Here is a 27,040-nt window from a genome sequence, read left to right as displayed (position 1 = left end):
TTGATTTGAAGTCTTTGTTGTTCCTTTTTTTTAGCACAAATAATAATTAGCATGCAAGCCAAAGAGTTGCACAGAGCTCAGTGAACGTTAAACAGTTTAACTTCTTTCCAGCTTTCTCCCTGACCTGTCTGCTGTGGGCTTCCTGAAGCCGTTTGTTCATCAGTGTTTTCTAAAAAGCCACCGAGAAAAAAAACAAAAAACAAACAAACAAAAAAAAAAAAACAGCTGGATTTATACCAGAGATTAAATTGGCTCCATTTCCTTATTTGGTACCATATCTCTAATTTTATTTATGAATGCTACAGTAAACAGGCTTGAACTGAAATACATCTTTCTTTTTTTTTTTGTAAAAATGTGAACTGTGTATCATTTTTGACCCACGCCACATATATATATACTACTTTGTGTTGGTTGGTCCCATAAAAACCCAATAAAATACGCTGACATGTTACAACCACAAAATTCAAAGTGTAAAAGGTTAAAGGGATAAACATATAAATCTTGATATCACTGATTAAGAGGCAGTTGCTAGATTATGTAATAATAACTCCACCCAACACAATCACATTTGACAGTCTAAAATGTCCTTGCAAAACCAGAGCGAGCAGAAGAGAAGATGAAATGTTTTAGAGCTGGATGGAGGGTTTAACAGAGTTTTAGGATAAAATGAGGAGGGGCAGAGGAGCGTCTGACAGACTGATTTCTGTAAAGAGAGGAACGTGTCTGGTCTCCCGCTGGGCATGAAATTGAGCTGTAATAGCCTTTTCAGTTCATATTCAAATATAGTCATGCATACTGATAACTACAGCTCTATAGCTTGTATTACTACTGCATCAGTCAAATCTACCTCCAATTAAGCGAATGTGACAAAAGAAACGCGAATGAAAATAAGCAAATAAATAATAATGATTAAAAAAAAAAAATCACCAAAGAATAATTTGTTGCATGAATCGTGTCCAGTGATGTGATTTGGAGCTCTGCTTTTCTTCTATTCTGAGTCTCTGCTATTCACAGGACATAATCCAGAGTCTAAAATGAAGAGGCAAAAAACATTAAGTAGGCCATCACTGTAACAGCATGGCCTCAGCACAAAAGCATCGATTCATCATCCCGAAATAACAGCTTGCTGGCTGCATAGTAGCTTTATTGATTTCCAGCTACAACCCACTGCTCACTGCTCGCCGTTTCCTCCTCCTTTTCAATCCTGGCGCCCGATGCAGAACATCTATCTCGGACTGCGAAAGCCGACGGGGACAGCTGAAAGGGGGGCCCTGCTGAGAACGCACATGTGACCATCAGCAGGGTGGTCAGACAAAGGTGGAGGGGAACAAACTTTGTCCCCTTTTTGGGCTATTTCTGTTCGGGCTGCGAGGTCAGGCAGGGCGCAGAATGCTCTCGAGTTTTGCTCTGAATTTACAAAGCAAGCTTGTGACTTGCAGACTAGTTTCCTTTCCTCATGACACACAGGTGAACAGAAACTAAAAGCGCTTGAAGAAGTATTTATATGTCGCCGGTTCAACGTATTCTATCTAAATCAGATTATGAAACGGGAGGTTTTATGATGAGGTGGATTCCACTTATCAGCTCAGTAGAAAGAAACTTTCTACAGAACAACTACGAGTCATGAAAGCAGGAAATTTGGAAAAATGGAAAAGTGAACATATTGTTGAAAAAAAGAAAAAGCCAAAACCAAACTTTCTGACCATTAAAATGTTACATTTGTAAGAAACTAACACTACGCATCACTCTGATAGTTTTTCTGATCTTATAATGAAAAGTAGAAGTAGCAGCAGCTTGATGTCATGTTTTTCTGTAAGAGTTGATATGAATATACTAAATGCATGGAAATGCTGGGAAAAAAAATTAGAGGCACCTAACACTAAACAGCTAGATCTATAATGAAATATTAATGCAGTATCCATGCAGTAAGAGGGGACCAGTCAAAGTCCAGACATAAACCCAACAAAACATTTGTGGAAATAGATGCCAACTACATCCAATTTGACTGAACACGATCCATTTTGAAAAAGGAAATTGACAAAAATATCAGTTTCTAGATATACATAAAGCTGGTAGAGACTTGGTGGCTCAACATCAGCATTGACTCAAAGACGTTTAATAAGAAAACAACAAAAAATGTGTTACAAAAAAGGGGAATAACACAAATGCTTTTCAGAGTTTGTTTGTAGCTCATTCTGAAGGCATGTATCCCATTTTGTATCGGTCAACCAAATAAAACCCTAAATGAAATACGGCACTGTTTGTGGTTGTGACGTGAAAAGAAGGTGCAAATGTTCACGCGTGTGAAAACCTTTGCAAGACACTGAAGAAAGAAAAAAAAAATTAGCTTACTTTTATACATATATATAGAAAGAGAATTGTTAAAAATGAATAGAGAGGTCCGTATGACACAAAGTATAGCAGAAATCACTAAATTATTGATAAAACTAAATTGAGGAAAAAAAGAAAAGGTACTGTGATTCAATAACATGGCAAATGAAAGGTTATATTACTTAAGGGTTAAATACAGTACAGTAGATTTAAAGTTTTAAAACTTATTTAGCTTGTTCCTCATTAATGAATAAATGTGATATTATAATTTATTTTTTTAATTTAAAAAAAAAAGAAGGATGTCATGAAAACAATGAAAAATCTAGCAAGTTTATAAAATAACAGTGGGTTAAAAAAAAAAAAACCTGATCAATAAAATGAATACAATAAAACTTTCCCACATAAGTCATTTTTGTGTAAACTCTTAGATATCCATTAGCTGCTTTTGCTGTTTTTAAATTAATCTTTATTTTTAACCGTCTGATGTCAGTCTGCCAAAAATAAAAAATGCACAATTTGTCTCTAATGTAAGGTTCTCACGTCACTGGTGACGCCCGTCACTGGCTTCCTGACAGCAGATTTTTATGACCAGGCACACAAAGGTCTAGCTCACTAATCAACAGCCTACTGTGTGGGACAGAGCAGAACACATTGTTCTTTATAGGAATATGATAAACAAGGCTGCGGTGTTGTAGCAGCTGCTCTACATTGGAGACTAAGTGTGAAAAACAACGCAGCCATTAAAAATGAGCAAAACATTAAAATATGAACATGTGTGTATTTTCTAAGATTACTAGATCTGACTGCAAGCTGTGATGGTGCAACAGAGCTCCTTATGATCACAATTATTGCACTCTGTTCATATTCAGCTACCCTGCAAAATATCTCATTAATACATATGTATATTTTATGGTGATTAAAGCTTCAGAGTCAGAGACGGACCCACATCATGACAACACCTCTGCTCTGCTTCATTTGATTATTTTTTCCCCCCTCAAACAAATAGTCATCTGAACTCGAGCTGCTCTCTCTCTTAGGACTGCAGTCGCCTTCTCCATCACTGTTGAATGCGACTGACATGATTTTACCATAAATTTCTGCCTGTGAGGTTCTTCTTCACCTCACGTTATGCCTCTGCAGTCACTCTGAGTCATACTGATGATTGCTAAAACTATCTGAGGTGTACTAGTAATTATTTCTGGTAATTCAACAATTTTGGATCCTAAATCTACCCAGTGCCTTTCCGCAGCGCGTGACTCACAGTTTACTTGTCTGCTGTGAGTGGACAAAATACATCAGCGCTAACACGCACACCTCTCGCTCTGCCGAATCAATATGACTCCCCAGTTTGATTTGTGCATTCATTCATGACCACATGTCGGATGAAAATCTGTTGAAATTTCAAACCAAAGGGATTTGGGAATGCAATTTTTTTCCAGCATATATAAACAGCTAAGTATTGTTTGCCAGCATCTATATTTTATCAAGACTTAAAAAAAACAAACAAGAGACTAAAAGCTCCTGCGGCATTTATGCTCTATCAGTATTCAACATCAAACACCTAAGGCAAGTGATGCTTTTAAGATGAGATAAGTTATAGGTACATAATCGTCATATAGCGCAAATTTAATTTTAATTCCTTCTCACATTACAATGCAGGGCGGCAAACTTCATTAATTCTGCACAATATGCAAGCAAATGAGTGCGTCTGAGGTGAGTCATTAGCGGCTATTGGGATGCAGACGGCAGCACGGAGCATCTACGGCAGAGCTTATCATGCTTCACAGTCTCGACCCGGCTGACCTCGTGTCTCCAGGATCAAACAATTACTGTGAACAGGTTAGGAAGGGAAAAAGTGAGTGAGCAACCCTGCAAAGATTAAACAAAGTGGCCACTAATGAACAATTTCTCACCGCAGCATTGATGCACCTTGAACTAACGTAATGTTTTATGTTAAAAGTGCAAACCGATTTTGATTTTGTGTGAAATGTCAACGCAGCTGAAGTGGAAGGACACAATTTTCACAATTTTTTGTTTTACAAATAAACATCTTAATGGTGTTGCATGCATTACAGAGTGCGTTTCTGCCACTTCACTTTGGCCGTGTGTAACATTTAAACTTTCCTCTAGGTTATGCCCTGCTTTATATATTGACTTTAACGGAAGCAGTAATGGAACAATGTAACACAGATGCAGGGAAAAATAAACTAAACATGGCCCGATATGTGCTTTACTTAAATCTGTATTTGATTGGACCAGTTAGTCCTCTAAAGCACTGCGAGAAGAAATTTGTTGTGCAATTAATAATCATTGTTTTTATTCATCTGTAGATATTCAGTCTACAAATAAGCAGACAGAGTTTTTAAAAAGCTGTTTCTCCGAACCAAAGATTCCTATTTATGTGGACAAATCCAACATAAAATGTTTTATGCAAAATTTCTGATTTACTAGGGAAAGCCTAAATTACACACACCTACCAAGTGACTTCTGGTGGCAGCTCAATGCAACGAATAATATTTGGGTGTATTGGAAAAAAAGTGAAAGAGATTCATGCCACACTATTCAGGTTTTATTCGTAAAAAACCTGAATAATGTGCCGACATCTGTTCCTGAGGACCAGGACTGAGAAACTCTATCATATAAAATCACATTTCAAACACATTGATGTTTATGGTTATAATGTGATGAAGTGTTAAAATATTACATGCATAATGAAAACTTTTGCAATCATCGCTGTTTGTATCTTTTTTTTTCCTTTTTTTTTTTTTTTTTTACCGATCAGGCTGCAGGCAAAGGCCCATTTCGTCTTTCCTACAGACAGCAGCCTGAAGAGGGACAACCGGTTATATGATCATTTATTTTTCAAATTTCAGACTTGAAGAGTGTTACAAAGGCCAACTCTGGTTTTTATTGCCTGTCTCAACCCTTTAAGGAGTGAAGAGCAACTCTATCCAAGGCCATTAAATCCATCATCTGCTCTGAGCTCTGCGAGACTGACCTCGATACAGAGAGAGAGAGACCAGAAACAACTACGCCCCCCTCCCCGCCCTCCTGCATCCACCTCGTTCCCTTCCAGGCCGCGGTCCACTCACGATGACATCAGCAGTCCTCACCTGCTGCTAAAACAGATGGCGCCTCATCACTGACCCCAGCCAGGTTTAGAAGACCTGCTCTGTAAATATACTAATTTGGGAGTTTATAAATGTGCGAACCCTCTGAAGCCATTAGCTTCCTCTTCCACCAGAGCAGCAGCTCTTCTGCTACGTCTGTTTCCAGATCTAAACAGGATGTAGGAGTCGTAAGCAGCTTCCCTGCACCAGACCACCTCTCCACAGGGGGGCTCTTGGCACACGAAGGCACCTGGGGTTGCAACTCTTCCTCCCCCCCTTCATGTAAACCTTGAATTTCTGCCTTCAACTGCGGCCAACGGATGGAATTATGGAGCAACGATGGTGAAGTGCTTCTGATCCAGCTTGATGGAAATCTGTGCACATTTCCTCATTCAAAAGCAAACGATACGAAGAGGAAGGATATATAATCCCTTCAACTCCTACCACACCGCCCTTAGACATTTTGAATCTGTCGGTAAACAAAAGGGTTTAACAAAAGACTTCTCGCACATTGTTGTTTCACTGCGTCTTGTCAGGTGAATTAAGACGATTTAAAGTTTTGCACACCAGCTCCATCCACTTCTCACAACAAGTAACTTTGATTTACGCACCCTCTTCCTCTTCCAGTCTGTACAATGATGAAGAATGAAGCTCGCGAAATCAATCTTTCCACCTATACTGCTCCAAAAGAGCTAGGTTAAGCTCCAGTACCTTTTTCCTTCCAGATAAATACAGAAATGTGCACTTAGAGGTTAATTTGCACTTACAGGAAGTATCCAAGCTAAACAAATATCATTTCATGGTAAAACGAGCTTTACCATGAAATGATATTTCATCCATGTCTCGGTATTGAAAATAACTTTTTTTTTTTTTAAAGGGGGGAAAAAAGGATTTTCCACTTCATCCATTTTGCACCTATCATAAATCACATTGGTTTGCACGTTAATGTCAAGTTGACCTGTCCTGCAGAGACATAAAGACAAAAAGCTGCTTTCAACTGCCCCCTGCTGACAGGGTCATGAACAAAGCCCAACCTCAGAAGGAACACTGCGCAATTACTGCACAGGTCGATTCAGATCAGATACTCTCAGAGTTCCTGTTCAAAGGTACAAATTCAGTTTACGATTAGGCTTTCAGAATAACTAGTGGTGAGAAAATCTATCTGATTGAATTTACTTTCAAAAAGAAAGAGAAACGGATGCTTGTGTTTGTGGGTCCATTACTGTTTCCCCTCTTGTTTTTGTTTTAGGGAATCAGAATTTAAACTTGATCTAATAATTGATCATTTCACTCACAAATACAAGCAGCATAAATAAAGAGAATTTAAATTATACAGTGAAACATCAAAGGAACTGAGGTGACGAGACAGATCCGCGTAGACAGAACACATAGCAACCTACTCTGGATCATTTACGTCTCGGGGACAACAAGGATACAAAACATTATTAACATTCTGGTGAGAAATCGCTTCAGTATTGTTTTTTTTTTTTTTTTTTTCATTATTAACATTCTGGTGAGAAATCGCTTCAGTATTGTCTTTTTTTTTTTTGGTTGGTTCTCTTCAGCTTTTTCTACCCTGAGTACACACGGTGTCCCCTCAGAGGCTGTGGTTAAATCTGTTTGTCTGAGAGGAACATGGCTCGAGCAAACCGGCAAGGACAAAGCCTCGGGTTTTGATTTACATAAAAAGCTCAGATTCGAACTTAAACTTCACATGGCGGGGTAAATGATCAACAACAGAGCTGTGGATAACATACCTGTAATGATGTTAAGTGTATTTGTACACTTAACATCCTCCTTGTGTTTCTGGACACGTTTCTTGCTCCGACATTGAGTCAACTGGGTTTCAGAAAAACGCCACAACCTTCAATCAGCCCATCGCTGACGACAAGCATAGCTTCATCCTTTATTTAGAAAGAGAGATCCGATTCTGCTTCAAAAAGTCTCCAGTCAACACACATCTGGCTTTGCTGTGGATGTTTACAGGGGAAAAGGTTTCCTGAGGGTGATGTCGGCTTTCTTCCTCTGTGCTTTCATGCTTTGCTATGCCATGACGATTGTTAAAACGTATTACAACATTTATTTGCATCTTTAATTGGTTGTGTGTTGGGAGCAAGACTTACTCCGAAGCATCACTCAGATGCTTTGTTCCAAATGACTCCCAAATGACTGAGTAATGTTAGACAAGCTGCTTAAGTTACAAAAAAGCAGGACTGATGTGAACGTAACTGCAGACTTGCTAGTGGCCAACGACTCTACAGTTTGCGACAGCAGGCTCTGTGCATTCACTTCCTTTAAACTGACTTCATCTCTCAAAAGTCATCATTCCCCCTCCTAAAATTTGTGAAGTTTTAGGGGCTGTTGCGCATTCCCTAACAGCAGCTGTGAGGGGGTGCAGATCTCTACGGATCCCGTCTTTATGACACCACAAGGCCCGGCAATGATGAAATAAACGATTGTGTCAAGAATCTGGGTGCTGTGGTTTAAAAGTGGGTTGTGCTTTGTTTACATGGCATGCAGCTGATTAACTTTCACTCTTCCTCTTCCTCCTCGCTCAGTGGGTTGGGTTCAGCCAAAACGGCAACTGTGCCAACACACCAAATGGCCGTACTTCCGTACCACTACAGCTCACATCAAGAGGACTAGGAACTGCAACTCAAATGAACCTGCAAACTGTGATTATCAAGCCGAAACGATCAATCTCACCGCGGGTTAGGAGGAGGCTGATGGAAAGATGGAGGCGACGTATGCAGAACGGGAGGCTGAATTTTTCACTCAGTTTTCTGAAAAGAAATGAGCCTGGAATCCCAGCAGATTTATACAATTTCCACTGCTATCTGAGGCATAATTTCTCAATTTCCCATCCTATTCTAAGTATCTTCCACATTTTCACCACCCTTGTTATTGACTCAAACTTCCTTCCAATCACTGTTCCGCTCTCACAACCCCTGGTTAATGTTTAGTTAGCCGTCAGTCTGCGTTGGGCAAATATTAGGAAAGCGGAATCATTTCCACATGGACCGTGGCCGAGGTCAGGTCTCTACAAGGAAGCAGATGGGCAAACTTTCTGGGTGAATTCTTGGTGGGTGTCTTTTGCTAAAAGGTGGTCTCTAATCTGAAGACCAGGGGTTCGATCTCTGGCTGGAGCACGAGTCAAAGACGTGCTTTGGCAGCAAAGTGAAGCCAACACTTTGTCTAAGATCAACTAATGAGTGGGGATTTATTTTACTGGCTACGGCATCAGCAAACAACATCTGTGGAGGATCTGCTACTGGTCTGAAGTGGATTTGTGAGCATCTATGGGTCTCCAACCAGAAAAATGCTAAAACTCCACTGCTGTTTCACTACATAGGTGGCATAAGTTCAACAAACACTCCCTCAACAACTTGGAGGCTCAGAAGCTGTCTGCTCCTCTATCTCAGCCTTGAGCCAAAACCATAATACGGTAGGAGAGCTGGATAACATGGTAAACAGGATTGACTTTTACAGATAAGCCAACCAAGGACACCTCTGCTCCAAGCTAAAAAACAGGGGGGAAAAAACAAAACAACAAAACTTCAATATCTCTGCCATTTTGCGCTAAGTCGCTCTGAGGTGATATTCTATCTGGTACGCTCTGATAAACAAGCTTGTTTTGGACATTCGGGAGTCGTAATAACTTATCTGGGAATAACAAGAGATTTACCAAATATTAGCAGCAGCATTATCTTTTGACAGGATCCAAGTGAGAAGGCCCCGTCTGTCCGGTGGCGCTACCCGGCCTGAGAGGAAGGACAGCGGCAGAATCTGGAAGATTGTGGGCGATACGTAGGAGCATCAGAAAGATCGGTATCCAGATACGCAATACAAGACGTGTCACCGTGTCTTTGACTTAGGCAGCACAGCGATGTCTACTTTAAATCCTTCCCTTCTCTTGAACATTGTGAAAAATAGCAGAAAGCTTGTTTGTCTGTCGAGTACACTTAATAAATGAGGTCACTTCAAATTATTTAAAAGAAAATGGAGGAACAAGGGTCAAGGAAAATTACCCTAACATGAGATGGACATCAAAAGAATAATAGCAATAAAGTTTTTTTTTTTTTGTCTAAAATGGTTCAAATGTATGAACTTATCTTTTTCCCTAGTGGGAAAACAAAGTTTTCTGATTAAATTAAATAAGTAGTTTCTGTACATTTCTTGACAGTGACCACTAAAGACACAATTTCTACAAATAAAAAGGAACACATCCGTTTTCAAAATCCCATTACAATTTTTCAGCGATGGAAGTGGGCAGATTTAGATTTTACTGGACGATAAAATTCAGATCCAACTCCATAGTCATGCTTTGTTTCTTGCATGCTGAATCATTTCAAACCGAGTCCTAAGAAAGAGCATGCAAGTAATGAATAAAAGTGAAGCCTTGAGAAAAATCACAAATGACTATTAGTTAATTCAGATTTGTAGTTTCCAAATGACCTAAATTAGTTCCAATCAACGAAACAAGATCTGAACCAGTTCAGCACAATGCATGACGATACCATCCCTCTTCCCAGTATTGACTCGTACAATCAAACAGAGAACAATAAACCGACACAAAAACAAGTCCCCATTGCAAACCTGACACTTTCTCCGTAAACTAACTCTGTTCTTTGTCCGTGGTAAAGGGATACGTTGTCAAACATGAGAAAATGCTTTGAAATGATCTCAAAATCATTTGTGAAGTAAAAACCATAAAGAACATTTGTAAGTGTGCACTTACCATGCAGTTGTCGAACAACTTTATTATTCAACGCAAGTCCCTAGGAAAGATTAGTATAACTGCTGCCACAGGCCCCCGAGGTGAAAATCACTTGAAAGTGAGGTACTCTACTCCAATAAATACGTTCCACCTATTTTCTAAGTTGGAACTGAAAGCGAGGTCTTAACACAGCAAAAATAGCAACAAAGACATGTAGTATACAAGTGCAGAGAGTAGGTAGTTGTTCTTTTTAATAGCATTAGTAATCCACAGTAAAAGGAGAATCTTTATTTCTTCATAACTTGCAGAGGAAGTCATGTGATGTTTCGATAAAAACATTGTTTTTGGCAGCAGCTCGGTAAAATCCAGATTATCTGGTTCCTACACAGACCCTCTCTGCCCGTTTCAGCCCATCTCGTCTCACCATCTTGAGATTGTCTTGCTGTCCCATTGTAATTTATTAACAAGCTCGACAAAGGCCACAGCCTTGAAGATTTGTTTGTGCTGCGTGCATGCAAAGGGCAGGGTGATGGCCGTCACACCTGAAGCAAAGGATAACACAGCAGCCCTGGCCGCCGTCTCTGGCCCGTTTGGAAAGTGTTGCGGATTCCAACAAACACATCAATCAAAATGACAGAGACCAGGCAGCAGGTACGCACAGTTCCTGCTCTTACAAATAGGATTCACCTGAGAAGACTGTTTTTTTTTTTTTTTTTTTTTAATGTTTTTTTTTTAAAAAAAAAAAAAAAAAAAAAAAAAAAGGTCCTGAGCTCTGAAACATTGGACCAGTCCTCGGAGGACACACTACATGAATACTCACTGATGTGGCAAAGTGGAAAACCAAAGCGATCCTGCAGCTTCTGACGACCCTGCCAGGAGCAAAGCTGCAGCATGTCTGCGTTTAGGAGCCAACTATCTCCCTCATTCCACTAGCATTGCCTCAGCGCTGCCAACGGTCTGTTTCTACAGCAACAACAGACTCCCGTCTCATTTCCTTCGTGGTGTTTATAGCATTCCTTTAGTTTTTTTTTTTTTCTCCTCTCACCTGGCCCTTCTCAGTGTCTGCTGGGCGCGTCTCATCGATGCTCATTTTCTGGTTGATGGAGGTGAATGTCAATGCAGGTCCACAGTCCTCTACAGCGCCGAATGAAAAGCTCATTAGGAGGCCGAGGGTACCAGTGCATTCATGCTGCTGCACGTTCTGCAAGTTAAGGAAGGAGAAGATGAGCGCGACGCACAATTTCCTGGACAGAAGCCTCTGACCAGTCTTACATGAGATAATGTGTCGCTGTCCATTACACTTACAAGCCTAAGAGATTCAGGTGCACATAAACCAAATTCATATTTAATTTTGAGAGAGAGAGGAGAGAATTTAAATAGATAAGTTGCCCAGAGATCAGAATTGACTGCTTTCGCCTTAATCTCTGACTAGTGATCGACAGGTCAAAAACGATTAAATTTGATTTTTTTTCCTCTCCCCATTTCTGAAAAGCAATAGAGCTTAAAAAAAAAGCCTCCAGCATTTTCAGTCTATGCACACATCAATGAACAGAATGTATTCTTGACCACGCTGGGTTGAATAAAGGTTGTATTTTGTAGGGATAAAATGAGGGGAAATCTTGTCATTTCTTTATTTTCCACCATCTTCTTCAATCTGCAGCCTACTTCATTACACATTCTAAGCATTAGAAGAAATTGGTATTGTCCAAGAAAAAACATTTAAAGGATATTTATTTAGATCATTTTAATTATAGTGAACACAGCAAAGTTTCAATGATGCCGGCAGGTTTTCTAGCAGTGACAGAAAAACTCAGAGTTTACAGGAAAATGGAGCTTAACACATAAATGCTACACGTTCGAAGCAAGAACTGACTCAAGACCAGGTCGAAGTTTCACATTCAAACAGCATTTTGACTCCAAACATGCAGCCAGAGGTAAAATAGAATAATTTAGATCAGTGAAGCTCAACTCTAGTCCTGGAGGAACTACTGACCTGTAACTTTAGGATGCTTCTCTTTCCCCCCCAAAAGCCACAATGGAAATACGAACCACACTCTTATCACCATTTCATATTAGTCTGTCATGTCAAATCCTTAAAGCACTGTGGTTGTAACAGCAGATTATGTAAACGGGTTCAAGAGGTCTGAAAATGTTTGCGTGTTATAAAGGCTCTAGAATAAAACAAAAGTCTAAAAAGGAAGCGTTTCTTAAATCACAAAAGGACATCCGTGGTCTACTGAATAATAAAAAAAAAAAGTTAAAAATACTAGTGTGTTTGTGTGTTCACTGCAAGTCTACGATTAAAATTTACCAACTAGTTATTTTGTCTAACTGCAGCCAGTCCACACCCGACAGCCGGGGGGAAACGTTCGCAACGTGGTCACAGAAACAAGTGGACAGGCGACACTCTACCACACTCAACTAAAAGCTGGAAAGAAAGGAAAGAAGGAGAGGAAAGTTTAACATTCTTCAAAAGACAGGAAGTGGAGGATATGTAACTGAACGCAGCATGTAAGAGACTGAGACTTAATGAATTTTATATATAAATATATATACATATAAAGTAGATAACAAATATCAACAACTCCACCCGAATTGGTTATCTTAGGATCATGTCTAAATGGCACGGCTAAGGATCTGATTGCCATGTATCCGTTTCGCTCAATGCACAAGAGACTTGTTATGTGCCTGCGCTCTCGCTGCATATTTGTTTTCCACCTGGGGTGTGCAGCTCCAGACGCAGCTGATGCATCTACCTGCCACCGACTGTCACAAAAGTGAGGCAACGCACTGCAGGGAGGGAAGCATCCGAAGCGCTTCCTGGAAGAGAGAAATTTGGGCTCTCGGGGTGTTCAGAGCCAAGCAACTCACGACAGTCTAGTCAGCGCATTACAAGAACTCAGAACGCCGTCATCCAGCGATGAGGGGAAAAAAAACAACAAAAAAAAACAAACCCGTTGAAAGCAAAAGTGAAGCCGAGGCTGGGGCAGCGTCGCCTTGATGAGGTGGGAGATGTGGCATTTAATGCTTTTCATGTTCCAACTTCAGGTCTCCTGCCTGAAAATGAGTCGGTCTGTGTTTTGATGCATTTCCTTCTGGTTCTGGTGCAACAACACCCTGAGTCACCCTCACATGAGTGGTATTCAAAGTGTGAAAATGCAAAGTAAATGGGTTTCCTCCTGAGATTTGGACACTTTTACTGTTCTCTCCTGTAGGATGCGTCAGACTGAAGGCACTTCTGCACATATTTGTTGGCCGCCCTCATAAATATGGGTGAAAAGCCTCAACATAAACTTCTCTTTTATAGCAGCAGCATATTGTCACATTGTACTTTGCCAACAGGACAAGTATTAATCATCTATAACATTTCACAGTGTTTGAGCACATGGTCCTCTTAGACCAGACTCTCCGCTTTCATCTCCTCACCTCATTGATTCAGGTCAGAGGACTGAAATGGGACTGATTTTGAGAGACATTAACCATTTTATGTACATTTGACCATGTTTTGGATTAATATCCCATAAAAAGTCCACCAAATGTTTATTTCAAATTTTTTTGGCCATGCACTTTTACAAGTTTCCCAGGACTTTTGAAAGAGAAAAAGAGCCCACAGCATCACAGATCCTTTGCAATGCTTAAACAGTAGACGCATGGTGCTTTTCCACACATTCGCATCTTGTTTCATATCTTCTGAACCTGCAGTTTCGATAGCAGAAAAGCTCAGGCTTAGCCTCATTTTCCCCGGGTGCATAAAGTCACAGCAGAGATTCAATTTGTGACTGCGGGTCAGTAAAGGTCGGTCATCCCTCTCAAACAATCATGTGGCAAGAAGATAGGAATCATTAGAACTGGCAAAAATGTTCCTCGGACTATTTTTGTTTTAAATTGTAGAAACATTCACTTTCTCCACTAGCTCGTTTTATTGGATTATTTAAGACGGTTCATATGTGAGTGAAAGCTTGTGTTCCTGCTAATGAGAGCCGAGACTGATGCATTGAATGGAAAACAGTAAAAGCACTAAAAGGAAACTTCATTAACATCCAGCATTTTCCCAGCATGCTTAGAACCATCAACCTGATCAGCGAAGGAACACGTCAGTATTAGCTCTTATCGTCCCATTCCTCCTTTCTTCTTTTTTTTTTTGTTTTTGTTTAGGTCTCTACAGATTAAATTTACTCAAGCATGTAAAACTTAGTATAACAAAGAGTGTCACATCTACTAAAAGAACATAAAACACCCCATGAACCCATCCTGGGGGGTTAAGGAACAATATATTTAACAAGGTGAGGCCGAGTCCTTCCTCACAGCACTCAAGGTCCTCAAAGGCCCGACTGTCATGTCGTCTACTCCACGTTTAATTACATTTTCTGCACTTAACCATCAAGTGGCTCCTGGGAGACTTATGCAAATCTTAGACAGCCAGACCAACACCAGCTGCTGGCTTTTGTAAGTGTGTAGCAGCCCTGAAAACCCACTTCATTAAATGTGTGCGTGCAGAAAGAAAGTAAGAAGGAAGGAAAGAAAGAAAGGAAGATTCAGGGGAACGCTAGCAGCAGGTGAAGTATATGCAGTGAATACAGAGCAGAAAACCTTCAATGGAGGCAAACAAAAAGTTATTAGCTGTTTTCAGTCAACGTTGCCTTCAGTTTGAGGATATAATGGACACAGAATGCGCCATGCCATGAAAATCTGCGGTGTGCCTTTTGTTTTGCCACATTCACGTTTGCTATAAAAACTGATGCGGTCGCATCTTATTCTGTTGCATTAGCCAAGTTGAAATCCAGAGGATTTATGAAGCATTGCAATAGCTACAAAGTAAGTTTACAATATAAACCTGACCAGAGGTCATCAAAAACGCCAAGCTTGTTTCAAACTTTAATGCTCCAGTGATAACCCACTATATTTTATAACTGACTAGAAAGAAACTAGTATCTTATGAGGAGATTCTTATTTTATGAAAATATAATATAATAAATCATGCATCCTATATAGCACTTATCGGGTCCCCAGTTTAAGTCGTTTTAAATGGTATTAAAGTTTCCAACTAAATTCAACTTCCAGCATTTGTTCTTTTGCCGTCTGTGATTTTATGCCACCAAACCAAATTGAACGTTCAATTAAAACATTTGTAACCTTCGTATTGCGACTAAACTTCCAAATTTTCTGCTTGCCGAGCCACGGTGGGTTGAAAAAAATAAAGAGTCGTATGATGACAAGCAACGCGTTACACAGCGTTCACTCTGTTGGCCCAACATGAAAGACAGGAGGATACAAACAGTGTTTGCATGCGTGTGGTCACACTAGGGCTCACCTCATCCCACAGCCAGGCGATGTGAACGGCTGACAGCAGGTAAATGTAATCATCCCCAAGCACACCCAAAGTGACCCGCTCCCACTGGGCGTCTTCACACCTGAGAGTCCGGTAGATTTTGTTCAATTAAGGACCAAAATTTAATCTGGTGCAATTCACTTTCACAGATCACCATGTCAAACAGACCAAACCCTCTGAGGAACTCGTTTACTCCCGACTTTCTACACAATCGAACTAGTGTTTCATTAAAGCGGACCAAATAGGGCTGGTGTGAACGCACTTATTTGGTTACTTCACCCTGCATAGGGCACGTATGGACCAAAATCTCAGACAAATGTTTGATACCTGAAGAGTTAAGAACATCTTGAAGGCAAAACGGGGTCTACTGCATTACTAATAAAGGTTACTACTAAGAGAGCGAAAGGTGAGTGAACGTTATTGTTTTTAGCCAAGCATCGAGACATCTCCACATTTAGTTACTCTGTTTTAACACCAAACATTGGGTTCTGGAGTAGACGTTTGACGTCGAAACAAATGGCCTCAGTTCTAAAGGGTAAAACTATCAAACTCACGAACAACCCGAAACATTCACTCCTACGAAAGAGCCGACTGTTTTCAGTAACAGTTTAGACGCCGGCACGTAGGTTTTCAAATTTACTGGGTGTAAAAATGTAAAGTAGGTTAGTTTGCTGACACACAACATCCTCATCCTTATGAAAACAGCAGCCAGAATAAAGGCAGCCCCATTCTGCCAAAGCGTTATCTCCGCTCTCCAGATTCTGCTTCGCGCACAGGCTGCTGCACCTGTTTACACTCACAACATCTCCGGCACAACAAACTCAACTGTGTCACAGTGAGAAGATTCCTCTGTGCGAGCGAGAGAGGAGTGAAATTGAGTTCACGCGCGATTACATTTGTGCAACAGGAATGCCAACAAGATTGCACACGCGTGTGCTGGTGGAGGCATATATGAGAGATAATTTGATGGTGCTTTACTTTCGAAGAGCACCTTTAGCCAATCACGTTTTCACGTTAGACACTGGTGGAATTTAGTTTGCTCCTAAAATACTCGAGTCGCGCAACATTTACAGTCAACACTCCTCTTCCTGATAAGTGAGCATTTCACACCGAGTTTAGAAACGGGTCTTAGGGCTTCCAAGGTAATTATTCTGATATTTCCACTTGCAAAACCTGAAGGCATAGAAAAAACTGGATGGGTTTAGTTTGGGGGAGCATCAGATGTTTAAGAAGTATTGTTGCCTGTATGGATACAAAAAAAAAAACAAAAACATGCTTTTGCATACATGTTTTTTTAACATTTGCATCATTTAAGCAAACCGTATTTCCCAGACACGTTTAACAGCTCCGTCATCTCGGCTAAAGCCCTTCCAACCTTTCTCAGAAATCACATAGTTCATTAACTACGCAAAGACAGACGCATGAAAACAGTCCTTCATCTAGCCCACAGGCGATGTTAAAAGTTTTTATTTTTTTTTAAATCGGCGGCAGTCGGGTTTTTGATCTCGCCCTCTACAAAGCCCAGCAAACGCTCAATCAGCGGCCCGACAAGTCGGTGGCATCGGATGTTATCAAACCGATAAACATCAGAAGACAAACAGGCAGTCTTCCCTGTCCTTGACTCAGAAACTCACTTACTGAGAGATGAAACCTCCAGAGCTCTCCCCCTGTGCTCATTAAAAATGCATGCGGCTTCAAAAGTTTTGGCATCGTGCACCACTTTGCCAAGCGAGTGCACAGAGTTGGAGAGATAAACTGCTAAATATGCTGCCAGTGCCAGATGTAAATAAGTGCGTATAGCAGGAAAATAAAAAATAAAAAAAAGACACAGCTGCATCCTCTGATGCTCACTCTTCGGTTCACTGGGCATAATCCATGGCCATCATGTAAATTACTGTTTAATGAGCAACGCCGCAGTGGAAGTCAAAAGACCTGCAGTAATGGGAGCCAATATTGTTATTGGATCTGATGCAGACTTTGTTCTTGGATCAGATGCTGATCCGAGGCCACCCATGAACCTTCATCTGGAAGGTTAGCCTTATAGCTGAATGAAGCATAGTAATAGTAATGTCATGCATTACATTAATGTCATGCAACATAGTAATGTCATGCGTTGTTTTAATGCATTAACAGATGGTTGTTGTGTTTTTTTAAGATTTAGCAAATTTTCTCAAGTTTAAAAGTATTGCTCTGCTGGCTCAGAGAGCAATCAGCGTCACTTTTTTCTGATTTGGTTTAGTTGTGAAGCGCAAAAAGAATTTGTGATGCATTTTGTGCAAACATTCAGAGTGGTGAAAGTTGTCAAGACTGTTACAGTGAAAATAAAGAGTCTCAGCAGCTACATAAACCAATGGACAGATTTAAAAAATGAAATATATTTATTTTTGGACTTTGAAACTTTACAAAACCATAACGCAGAAAATGCGCTGGAAATTGTAGGCAGCCTTAATGCAATGTATTTTGCTTACATTTAGATTAATAACCGGTTGGTTAAAATAACTTTTGAGACAATAATGTATCAACTTATTTTTTTAATACAATTAACTGAAGTTGAAGACATGCATCGTTTTTCCAAATTTCATGAGCAAGCATTTTAAACATTCATAATTTCATTACTGACCAAATTAACCGTCATATTTTGCAGTCCGGATCAGGACATAACCGTTCTGCACTGAAGCGTCTCCACGATCGTAACAAACGACAGCTCTACCAGCGTTCTCCCGCTGCGTGTTTACATTTCGCCCTCTCTGCCTTCCAGCTTCTGCCAGAGCTTACTTTACCGACACGTCATGCATAATCCATTCACTGCGTGCCTTATCGAAACCCACAGACACAAATAAGTCTGACCGCGCTAGTCGCAAAGAATGAGGAATGTCGGGGAACTTTGCGTCTCCTTTCAAAAAACTGTTTCTCTGAGGATTTATCAACCCAAACATGAGTTCTCAATTGGAGGACACGTCAACCGAGTCACTGAGGGTAAATTTTCAACAAACCACCTTAAGTAGAGCTGATGAAGGGGCCAACAGGAGGTCAGGAATGGTTACATATTCGTTTTTCTTTTGCAAAAGAGCAGCTTCAGACTCTGGGGGAAGGAAAGTTTCCCATTTTTTATCCCTCCCTCCAGGCATTGAAGTACCAGTTGTGTTGTATAAGAAGGCTGGATGGATTTGAGTCTTGTGACTAAACTGTGGGTGCACACACACACACACGCACACACACACACACATCCTTCCAGGACCTTCAAGCTAATCAGCATTCTGGGTTGACACTCACCATCTTCCTTTCTCTTCTTGCTTTCTTCTTTTTACACGCCGCTGATGGTTCCACAGGGAGTGAAGAAATTGCTGCTCTTCATTCATTTATTTCCTCTGTAGGAATTATTAATCGGAGGCTAAGCCACCAGGAGACATGCACATAGAGGATGTGGTGCCGAGCAGAGGCCCAGAGCTGGACCTTTACAATTTTGGTAAATTGAAGGAGAGCAGTAAATCTCTTGCGAGGAAGAGAAACACTGACAGAGTCACTTTTGTTTCCTAAAGCATTAGGGTAACCTTTCTGTGGCTGTTCTCAGAGTCCCCAATGCAGCTAACTATCCACTGTACACAAAAAAATATCCAAGTATGCAGAGGCCAGGATGAGATTCTACACAAAAGTAAACCATCCAATATCCTTTTTAAACACTTAAGACAAAACTCTGTCATAAGCTAAATTTTTAAGCTCCAAAACTTACTAGGTTTTAATGGTGGCAGAAACAATTATATCCCTAGTTATTATGGTCAGTATTGAAATAGCAATTACTAAAATATGTGCCAAGATGTTTGCTAACACTCAGTGCACCTAAAGACATTTCTGCAAATAAGAATGCGGTAAAAATAGTTATGAATATGGTTTTTGTTGATTATTTTTTGTTTTAATGATCACTTTGAGACCAGACTGGAACTGAAGCATAATTTCAATGATGCCCGACTTCAGTTTGAAGACAATTATTAAAATAGAAATAATTGTTAAAAAAGTTTGGAGTGCTTCACTAAAAGGAAATGTCTGGCTGCTTTTTAATGCCACCTGTGGGTTGCTGTGGCCTCAAAGCATCAGGCAGGACTTTGCACAGGCGAGGAGCATCGGCACAGAAAGCTCCGTCCCGCGTGGCGCTCAATTGGATTCTGGGTATTTGAAGCAGGTCGGAGTGAGTGGAGAGGAGCGGAGCAGAGGGAGGGAGCGAGCTGTGGTTTGTGGAGCGAGTCTTCGAGGCAAGAAGGGGCATTTTCATGCATGCATAAATGAGTGAGAAATGTATTCCTGTATTTATTCCCAGTGTGAAGCCAGTGAAGTGAATGAAGAATGGAGCTGATATGTTGGTACTCTCACACTCATCAACGTCCTAGCTGCAGACTTTTGGAGATATTGTAGCCTCTGAAAACTCTTGCAACAGATCCAAGCGAACGGAGCATTACAGAAATCCAGTCTGGAAAGGACAAGACATGGATCAGTTTTTCTGGAATCGCTCGGGTGAAAGGGGAGCGAGAATAGGAAATGTTACGGAAATGATGGAAGGAGATCATGTAAGTTTATGTAAGATTCAAAGGATGAGGTGGAGGAGCATTTTAACTCCAACTGATGGGAAGAGAGGATTGTTATGGCACAAAACATAATCCTGGTATAGGCGAAGAATGATGCCTACCATATTGTTTTCCAACATGGAGGCGTTTAATTTATATTCATGTCCGTTTAAGTTTTTTGTTTTTTTTTCCAATTATTACTGTTTATCTGTGGTTTCTTTCATTTTATAACTCCAACCAAAAAAAAAGGAAAAGAAAGGTAACAGATAAAAAATGAATAAAATATGCATATAAGTTTATTCTTTAAAAATTAATAACTTAAAAAAAAAAGTGGAATCAATCCGGAATCTAAAATATTTTCCTTCAAGACCGCCTGGGAACCCCCGGATTGTGTTTTAAATTTTACATCAAAAGCAAAAGCTAAACAGATGAAGGAGGGAACCGTTTCTATCCCAGAGATCTTACTTTCCCCACTTCAAACTCGCCTAACAGGCAACGCTGCCGAACAAAGCTCCAGCATGCAGTGCCGTCATTAAAATGCAACAGCAGAGAGCCGACAGGTGATTTTAGAGGCACAGAGGGAAAGGCTGCCCAGACTTTGACTACGCTCATTAGATGAAAACTCTCAGCCAAGCCCAAAGGAAGGGAACACTTGCTGAAATTGTAATCGCCGGCTCTGAAATTTTTATTTTGCCACATTACGATAAAAGAACAAATGGAAGAACTGCCTTCTGACTTGGCTTACACCGGATTAAATCGCCTCTTTTTGCCCCCAATCGCAGACAACTTTTTGCTTTTTTTTATGTTTTTTTTTTTTTTTTTTTGCATACAGCTATCATGTAAATTAATGTAAAATAAGCCAAAAGAATGCCATAGCATGAAAAAAAAGAGAAAGCTTTTTAAAAAAAAATAACTATGTGGATCAAAAACTACCAACATTAGCACGCTGCCTCCTCTTTTTTGTAACTTTTTTATTTTAAATCATCTCAGCTGAGATCATTTGCTGTCAACTTTCCTAGAATATTTATTCGCCGCAGAGCCACAAGGAGCACTGAAAAATATAGCTTTGGCTCCCGTCCACTGGTGTTATTTACTACCTTTTCACCAAACTGCCATTACAGAGGAGACGTGGCTCACTGCCCCCATGCATCATCTGCACATCCAGCCAGATTTTAGGAAAAGTCGAACAGTCACATAATCTCAGAGTAAAATTAACAAGAGAAGAGCCAATTTGATTAGTTGTGCCTCTTTTCTTATTTTTAAGTTGCACAAATCTTTAATAAAACGGCTTAATTAATGTTATCTCAAAATTCTGTAACTGTTCCGGTTTCGCAAGATGAATATTAATTTGCGCGTTGCTTTGGGGGGAGGGGAGAAAGCGCCTTATCGCGCTCAGACACTCATTTGAAGACGTTATGTGACGGGAAAAGCTTGAATTCATTTAGCTCCTGTCTGTTCATCGTGTTGTATTTGTTTTTTCTTTTTTTTTTTTTTTATTATTATTATTCACACTGTACACAAGGTTTACTCAGAGATGTTCCCCTTTCAGCACAGAGATCACAATCGCTGCCAACGAACAACTCCTTCACGACGAGCGTTTCTCACGACGCAGCACGGCTTTGAGGGTGATTCATGCTCCTCTCCCCGTACCTGCTTGTCCTTGTCTTTCGCTTTCCCACTGCCCGACATCCGCGAGGAGGTGACATCCCGTGGGATGACGGAGATTTGGTGCAGTGGCATGTTCATCCCAGCGGGGGGGCCGACCAGGGTTGCTCACACACACGCGTCCTGTGCTGCTCCCAGAGCAAAGCGCATGATGGTTCTATAACTGCAACACCTCTCCCAGTCCTTCCTGCAGGGAAGAGAAACCGCATCAAGATTTGTGTCAAAAAAACAAAAAAAAACAAAGAAAAAACAAAAGGCTGCACATTGTTGCAAGAAAGCAGACGTGGGAAACTGTCAAGAATCTTTGATTGTTCCTAGTTTCGGCATGCTTGATTTATTCACATTTTCCATTCATGAGTTAAAAATGAGTAAAACAGATCCCATCACAGGCTTAGCCACAGAGATGTGTTCCTCTGGTAGAGGTAGAGACTCCGTTACATTTGGCCATTTCATGCTTAACTCTGAACATCCCACTCAACAGAAACTCTTCCCCCCCTGCCCCACCAGTGTTCTGCTTCTCCACATTGAAATCACGCTCCGGTTCGGTCATACGCTCGCCTTGAGCACAGGATCAAAGCGTGACATCCAGCTCAACGGAGTCTGACACGAGCCAGAGAAAATTGTTGAATTTTCACAAAGAATGGATATGAAGCCGTGTCAAGCAACAGGTCATTTATTCATCAATGTTTATCATCTACTCTGACTTATATTTTTAAATTTACCTTCATATAAAATGAACTTATGTAATCTTTATTTATAGATGTAACTTATTTAGCTGCAAAAGGCATTACATTATATTAATTCAATACACAGAAGGATTTTTTTTTCATTATACTTGACAGATAATTTAAAAAACCCCCACAAAATTATGTTTCTTGTAAAATTATAACAGTATAAAACTAATAAAAATATTTTATTTCCTAAACAAGCACAGGGATTAAGGCCGACTTGACAGCTTTCATCAACATCCTAAAGGAGGCGGTAAGCCACAACACTTCATCTTTCAGCTGAAAGTTGACAGAGTTTTTTTACCAAACAAAATGATGGAATGTTGAGTGGAAGGAAGAAGACTGGTAGAAAAGGTGAGGCTAACTTAAGGCCGGGTAGGTGAAGGGCTCAACCCACTGAAGACTTTGGGGAAGACTCATAAGATGGTGGCCAGGACTCTGTATTTGCACTTCCATTCAAAAACGTGCGCAGAACTTTATTGATAAAACACTAATGTAAGATAAAAATGGTGGCGTTTCCATTAAACAAGAAACGCAACTAAAATCAAACATGAATAAGTTAACTCTGCCAAAAGTAACATCTGGTTGTTGATCACGACTCATGTGATGCGAAAAAAGTGTTTCCGTTGCAGTTTTTCAAAAAAATACACCCAATTCGACACAGCTGAAAAGAAACCCCACCTCGTCCTAGTGCACAAACACACGAGGCGTTTAAATTGCCGCATTTTCATTAAAGCAGATTTATTTTCGTTACTCCAGTCTGCTCAATTCTATGATCAATGGAAACGGAGCTCATCTCATTCACTCAGTCAAACCCCTCAGCCACAGACAGTCAAAGCGGTGCAAAGGAAAACAAAAGAACTAAACTGTTGCTCAGTCCCATTTTCAGATGAAAGATTGCGCTTCATTTGGAAATAAAAATCCCAAAGTCAGGAGGAGGAATCCAGGATTGCTTTAACTCCAGTCTGAAGCTTCCACAGTCAGTGATGGTATCTGGAGGGTGTTTGTGTCACTGCAGCAGTTTAGGATATTTTAGTACCCTTCATTCTAGACGACAAGCTTTAGGAGGCTTTTTTCTTTTTATTTTCCAGCAGGACTCAGTAGTTGCCCACTCCCTCCTAAAGTAGCTGCTTTAATGACCATGTTATCGCTGAACTTGATTGGTCATTAAACCCAACAGAGTATCTATGAAGTATTGTCAAGAGGAAGACGAGGGACACCAGAGACGTCAATGAAGATGAGCTGCTCTTAAAAACAGCCTGAGCTTTCTTAACACTTCAGCACTGCCACAGCATCCTCTCTTGGATTTCTCTACACGTGGTTAGAAAGGACAGAAAAAAGAAAAAAACTAGCGTAGTAAATAATTAAAGAGCTGATCCCTGAAAAAGATTGAGAAAGAGGTGTGTAGGAATCGAATCAGAGGCAGGATTTCCACAGCAGACAGCAGTAGCGAGTGAGGTTCATACTTGGGCGTTTGCAGCAGCAGCAGCAGCATCATAAAACCATCGTTGTGAGTTACACTGATAGTCCATTTTAGCTTTTCTTTAATGCCACTGACAGCAATTAGGCTTCACTTGTTCTCACAACAAGCGCCCGACTGCATCGTGTGTCTGTGAAAGTGCCCGTATATGGGCCAGTCTGCCAAGCAGCCCCTCGAGCTTCAGCACATGAAAACGACAGGATTAAGAAAGCAAAAAGCAAGTGGACAGATGGGAGGTCCGTAAAATTAAACCAGCGTTGATGGCGGCAGGCGTGGGCTTTTGGACTGAGAATGCCACACGGGTTCAGCGAGGACCCGGGCTGAAAGCTAGATCTCTCACTTCAGCTCACCACTCCTCTGTCTCTGGCAAGTACTCATCAATATGTAGAGTAGAAATGAACTCGCAAACAGCAGCTCTGTCGGCTTCATGTGCAGCAGCTGGCAGGCGAAGCGTTCGTAGTTTTATTAAGAAACTCCAACACAAAATCCCAGTGGTAAGAGGAATTACTGCCGGCGAACAACACAGAAGAGAACGACACTATAAGCAGAAAAAAAAAAAACATTCAGGCCAGAATCACAACTTTTATAAAAGTCATTTAACTTGTGTTGTAATAATTATGCTGCCATTTGAATTAAATGTTTACTTGCTGTTATTACCCTATGAGATTGCTACGGTAATGCAAGCTAGTATTCATGTATATTCCAATTGTTCATAGGTCAAGACTTGCATGAGGGCATACATTTACATATTTTACATTTATATTCAGATGAATAAAGGTTAATGTCTCACTGAAGGTGGTACAACAAATAAGTTTAATCACGAGTTCCAAGTGCAGCCTAGGGGTCATTCTGTGACCCTTTCTGCAGAACCACCGAACTTCAGTTCAAGGACGGTACAAATACGACACACAACTGATAACGATCAAAGCTTTTGTGTTTTTATGGTAAGTTTTTCTCTAAATAAACAGAAAATCTTATGCATAAAACTAATTTCATTTTTCATTTCTTTTTCCCACCCCCCATTTCCTGTCCAGCAGGGAAGCAATCAGATTTTCTTTCACAAGAGGAGCATTAGGATTTTTGATATCACGCTCCACTTCATATATATACACATTAAAAAAAATATTACAAACTCCTTTGAGTTAATTTCCATTGCAGTGGAGCTGGAGACAGAAAAGAAAGGGAAAAGGAGAAAAAATGAAATGAAGAGAGGGGGGAAAAAATTAACAAAGGAGGAAGGAAATAAAGAATGAAGGAGAGCTAGAAAACACACAGGAAGTCGGCTTCTACACCTGCAGAACGAAAATGTAAAAAAAAGAAAACACATTATGCTCATATAGCTCTGAAAAGTTAATGGTACCAATTAACACAAGATGTATTTAGTGACAACAGCAGCCAAATATAGAGTGCGTCTCTGAACAGATGAATCTAAACGCCTGTAGGTGTGTGGTGTGAGCGTGTTTGTATGTTTTGTCCACGGAAATGTTTAATTACAGGTGTGATGGGGCAAAAATAGGGCAAAAATAAATGGAATAAGAACACAGCAACAGCAAAACAGCTGATCAGGAGAAAAGATAAGAGGTTAAAGTGAATTACATTTCCAAACTATATTCTAGCGTTTCAAAAGTAAAACCTTTAAACTTATCTTCTCGCAAGCCAAAACGTACCAATGTAAAAATGCTGAGGTATGGCTGAAGGTCAGCGCGATGATGAACAGAAACACATTCTGCAACACCAACAGGTTACAAAAGCAGCGGTTTTTATTTTTGTCATTACCCGAGCTGCGATACAAAGTAAATGAAAGAGATGAGCAAAATAAATCACAATTTTCTCAATCGCGATCTAAATTGCACTCCCACAGCTGCGGTTCACTCGCAAGTTTGTTTTTCTTTTTTTTTTTGCAGGCAGATGGAAAAGCTGACATGCACCACTGTGATTAGCAGAGAGCTGCTGCGTCAGCAACTTAATTTCTATACATTTTTTTTTTTGCACCTCACTTCATCATCAGGATTGTGGGTTGTGTTAGCCCATCACAAGGCTAACATGCTGACCCACAACCATGCACACTCGCATCTACGGAAATTTCTCGTCGCCCGTTATACATCACACACGTCTTTCTGTGTGAAAACACGACGGCAAAGAGAAAATCAACGAATGAACACGAGCAACAGTCAAGCCCAGATTTAAACCCAGGATCCTTATTGCTGCGAGGCAAAAGCACCATTCCACTGAGTGAGCTCTTATCAACTTAGCAATAAAAAAAAAAAGAAAAAAGAAATGGCTGCAGTAAATCCATCACTGTCTGCTCCACTCCTAATTTGCGTTGTGCGTTTGCATTGTGTTTTACGTCTGGCCACTCTGCCAGACAATAACAAGGAGAGAGATGTGGGTGTTGGACAGAACAAAGACATTACCACATAGAGCACTTAGTTAGCAGATATAATTTTAGGATTAATAAAGCTAAACTCATTCTGTCAAGCTGCCAGGTAGGACCGTGGATGTATCATCAAGGTGTGTGTGTGTGTGTGTGTCGGTGTGTGTCCTCCAGGCTGTCTGCCAGTCACAGTTCACAGCCACAAAATGACAAGCTACGATCGCAGCAGCACCTCCACCTTTCTCTGACCTCCTGCGGTTTGTGTTTTTACTGGCCTGTTGGCGTTTTACAGGAACGATGGCTTTCACCAGACAGAAGTACCTTTAGGCTTATTACAGTCAAGAGTTAAGCTCTTGACTGGTGGTTGTGTTTACAATCAACCACCAGCTGCTCACAAACCTGGCAGTAAATATCTCCACGAGCCTATTTTCATCAGCGTTTATTAATTTTTGTTCCACCATAAAAGCTTAAAGAATATAAAGAAATGAAAAGACTCAAGTGACTCGGCCTGGTTTGGTGTGATCTGCACATGGAGCATAACTCTAGCAGGCATAATCTGTCTTCTCTACACAGCAGAGGTTTAACAAACTAACAATTCTCTTTAGTAGTTGATAAAACACACTCTTCAGAGAAATTATAGCTGGTTACAAAACTATTTTAGTTTGTTTCAATATCGTGTTTCTTGGTGGATTATAAATAGGACAGGTTTTCTAAGAATAAATATTTGCTCTGGCATACTTGGGATGCCTT

The 27,040-nt window shown here is 40.4% G+C and overlaps 1 protein-coding gene across 4 annotated transcripts in view; it reads right to left on the bottom strand.

Annotated features, from left to right (window-relative positions):
- marchf8 (membrane-associated ring finger (C3HC4) 8) overlaps window positions 1–27,040 on the bottom strand; it is a 98,505-nt gene that overhangs the window by 51,798 nt on the left and 19,667 nt on the right. For 3 of the 4 annotated variants that reach the window (XM_016678696.1, XM_016678699.1, XM_016678697.1), the window contains exons 2-3: window positions 21,694–21,895; window positions 11,204–11,359 (exon numbers count right to left, since the gene is read on the bottom strand). In XM_016678696.1, coding sequence (XP_016534182.1) covers window positions 11,204–11,359; window positions 21,694–21,789 — 252 coding nt within the window. In that variant the 5' untranslated portion in view covers window positions 21,790–21,895. The remainder of the gene's footprint in view (window positions 1–11,203; window positions 11,360–21,693; window positions 21,896–27,040) is intronic. The other variant, XM_016678700.1, reaches the window with a different exon arrangement.

Source organism: Poecilia formosa, unplaced genomic scaffold, assembly GCF_000485575.1.
Source record: "Poecilia formosa unplaced genomic scaffold, Poecilia_formosa-5.1.2 Scaffold188, whole genome shotgun sequence".
NCBI lineage: Eukaryota > Metazoa > Chordata > Actinopteri > Cyprinodontiformes > Poeciliidae > Poecilia > Poecilia formosa.
Note: the sequence above shows the minus strand (reverse complement) of the source record. Positions and strands in the feature narration are given on the sequence as shown.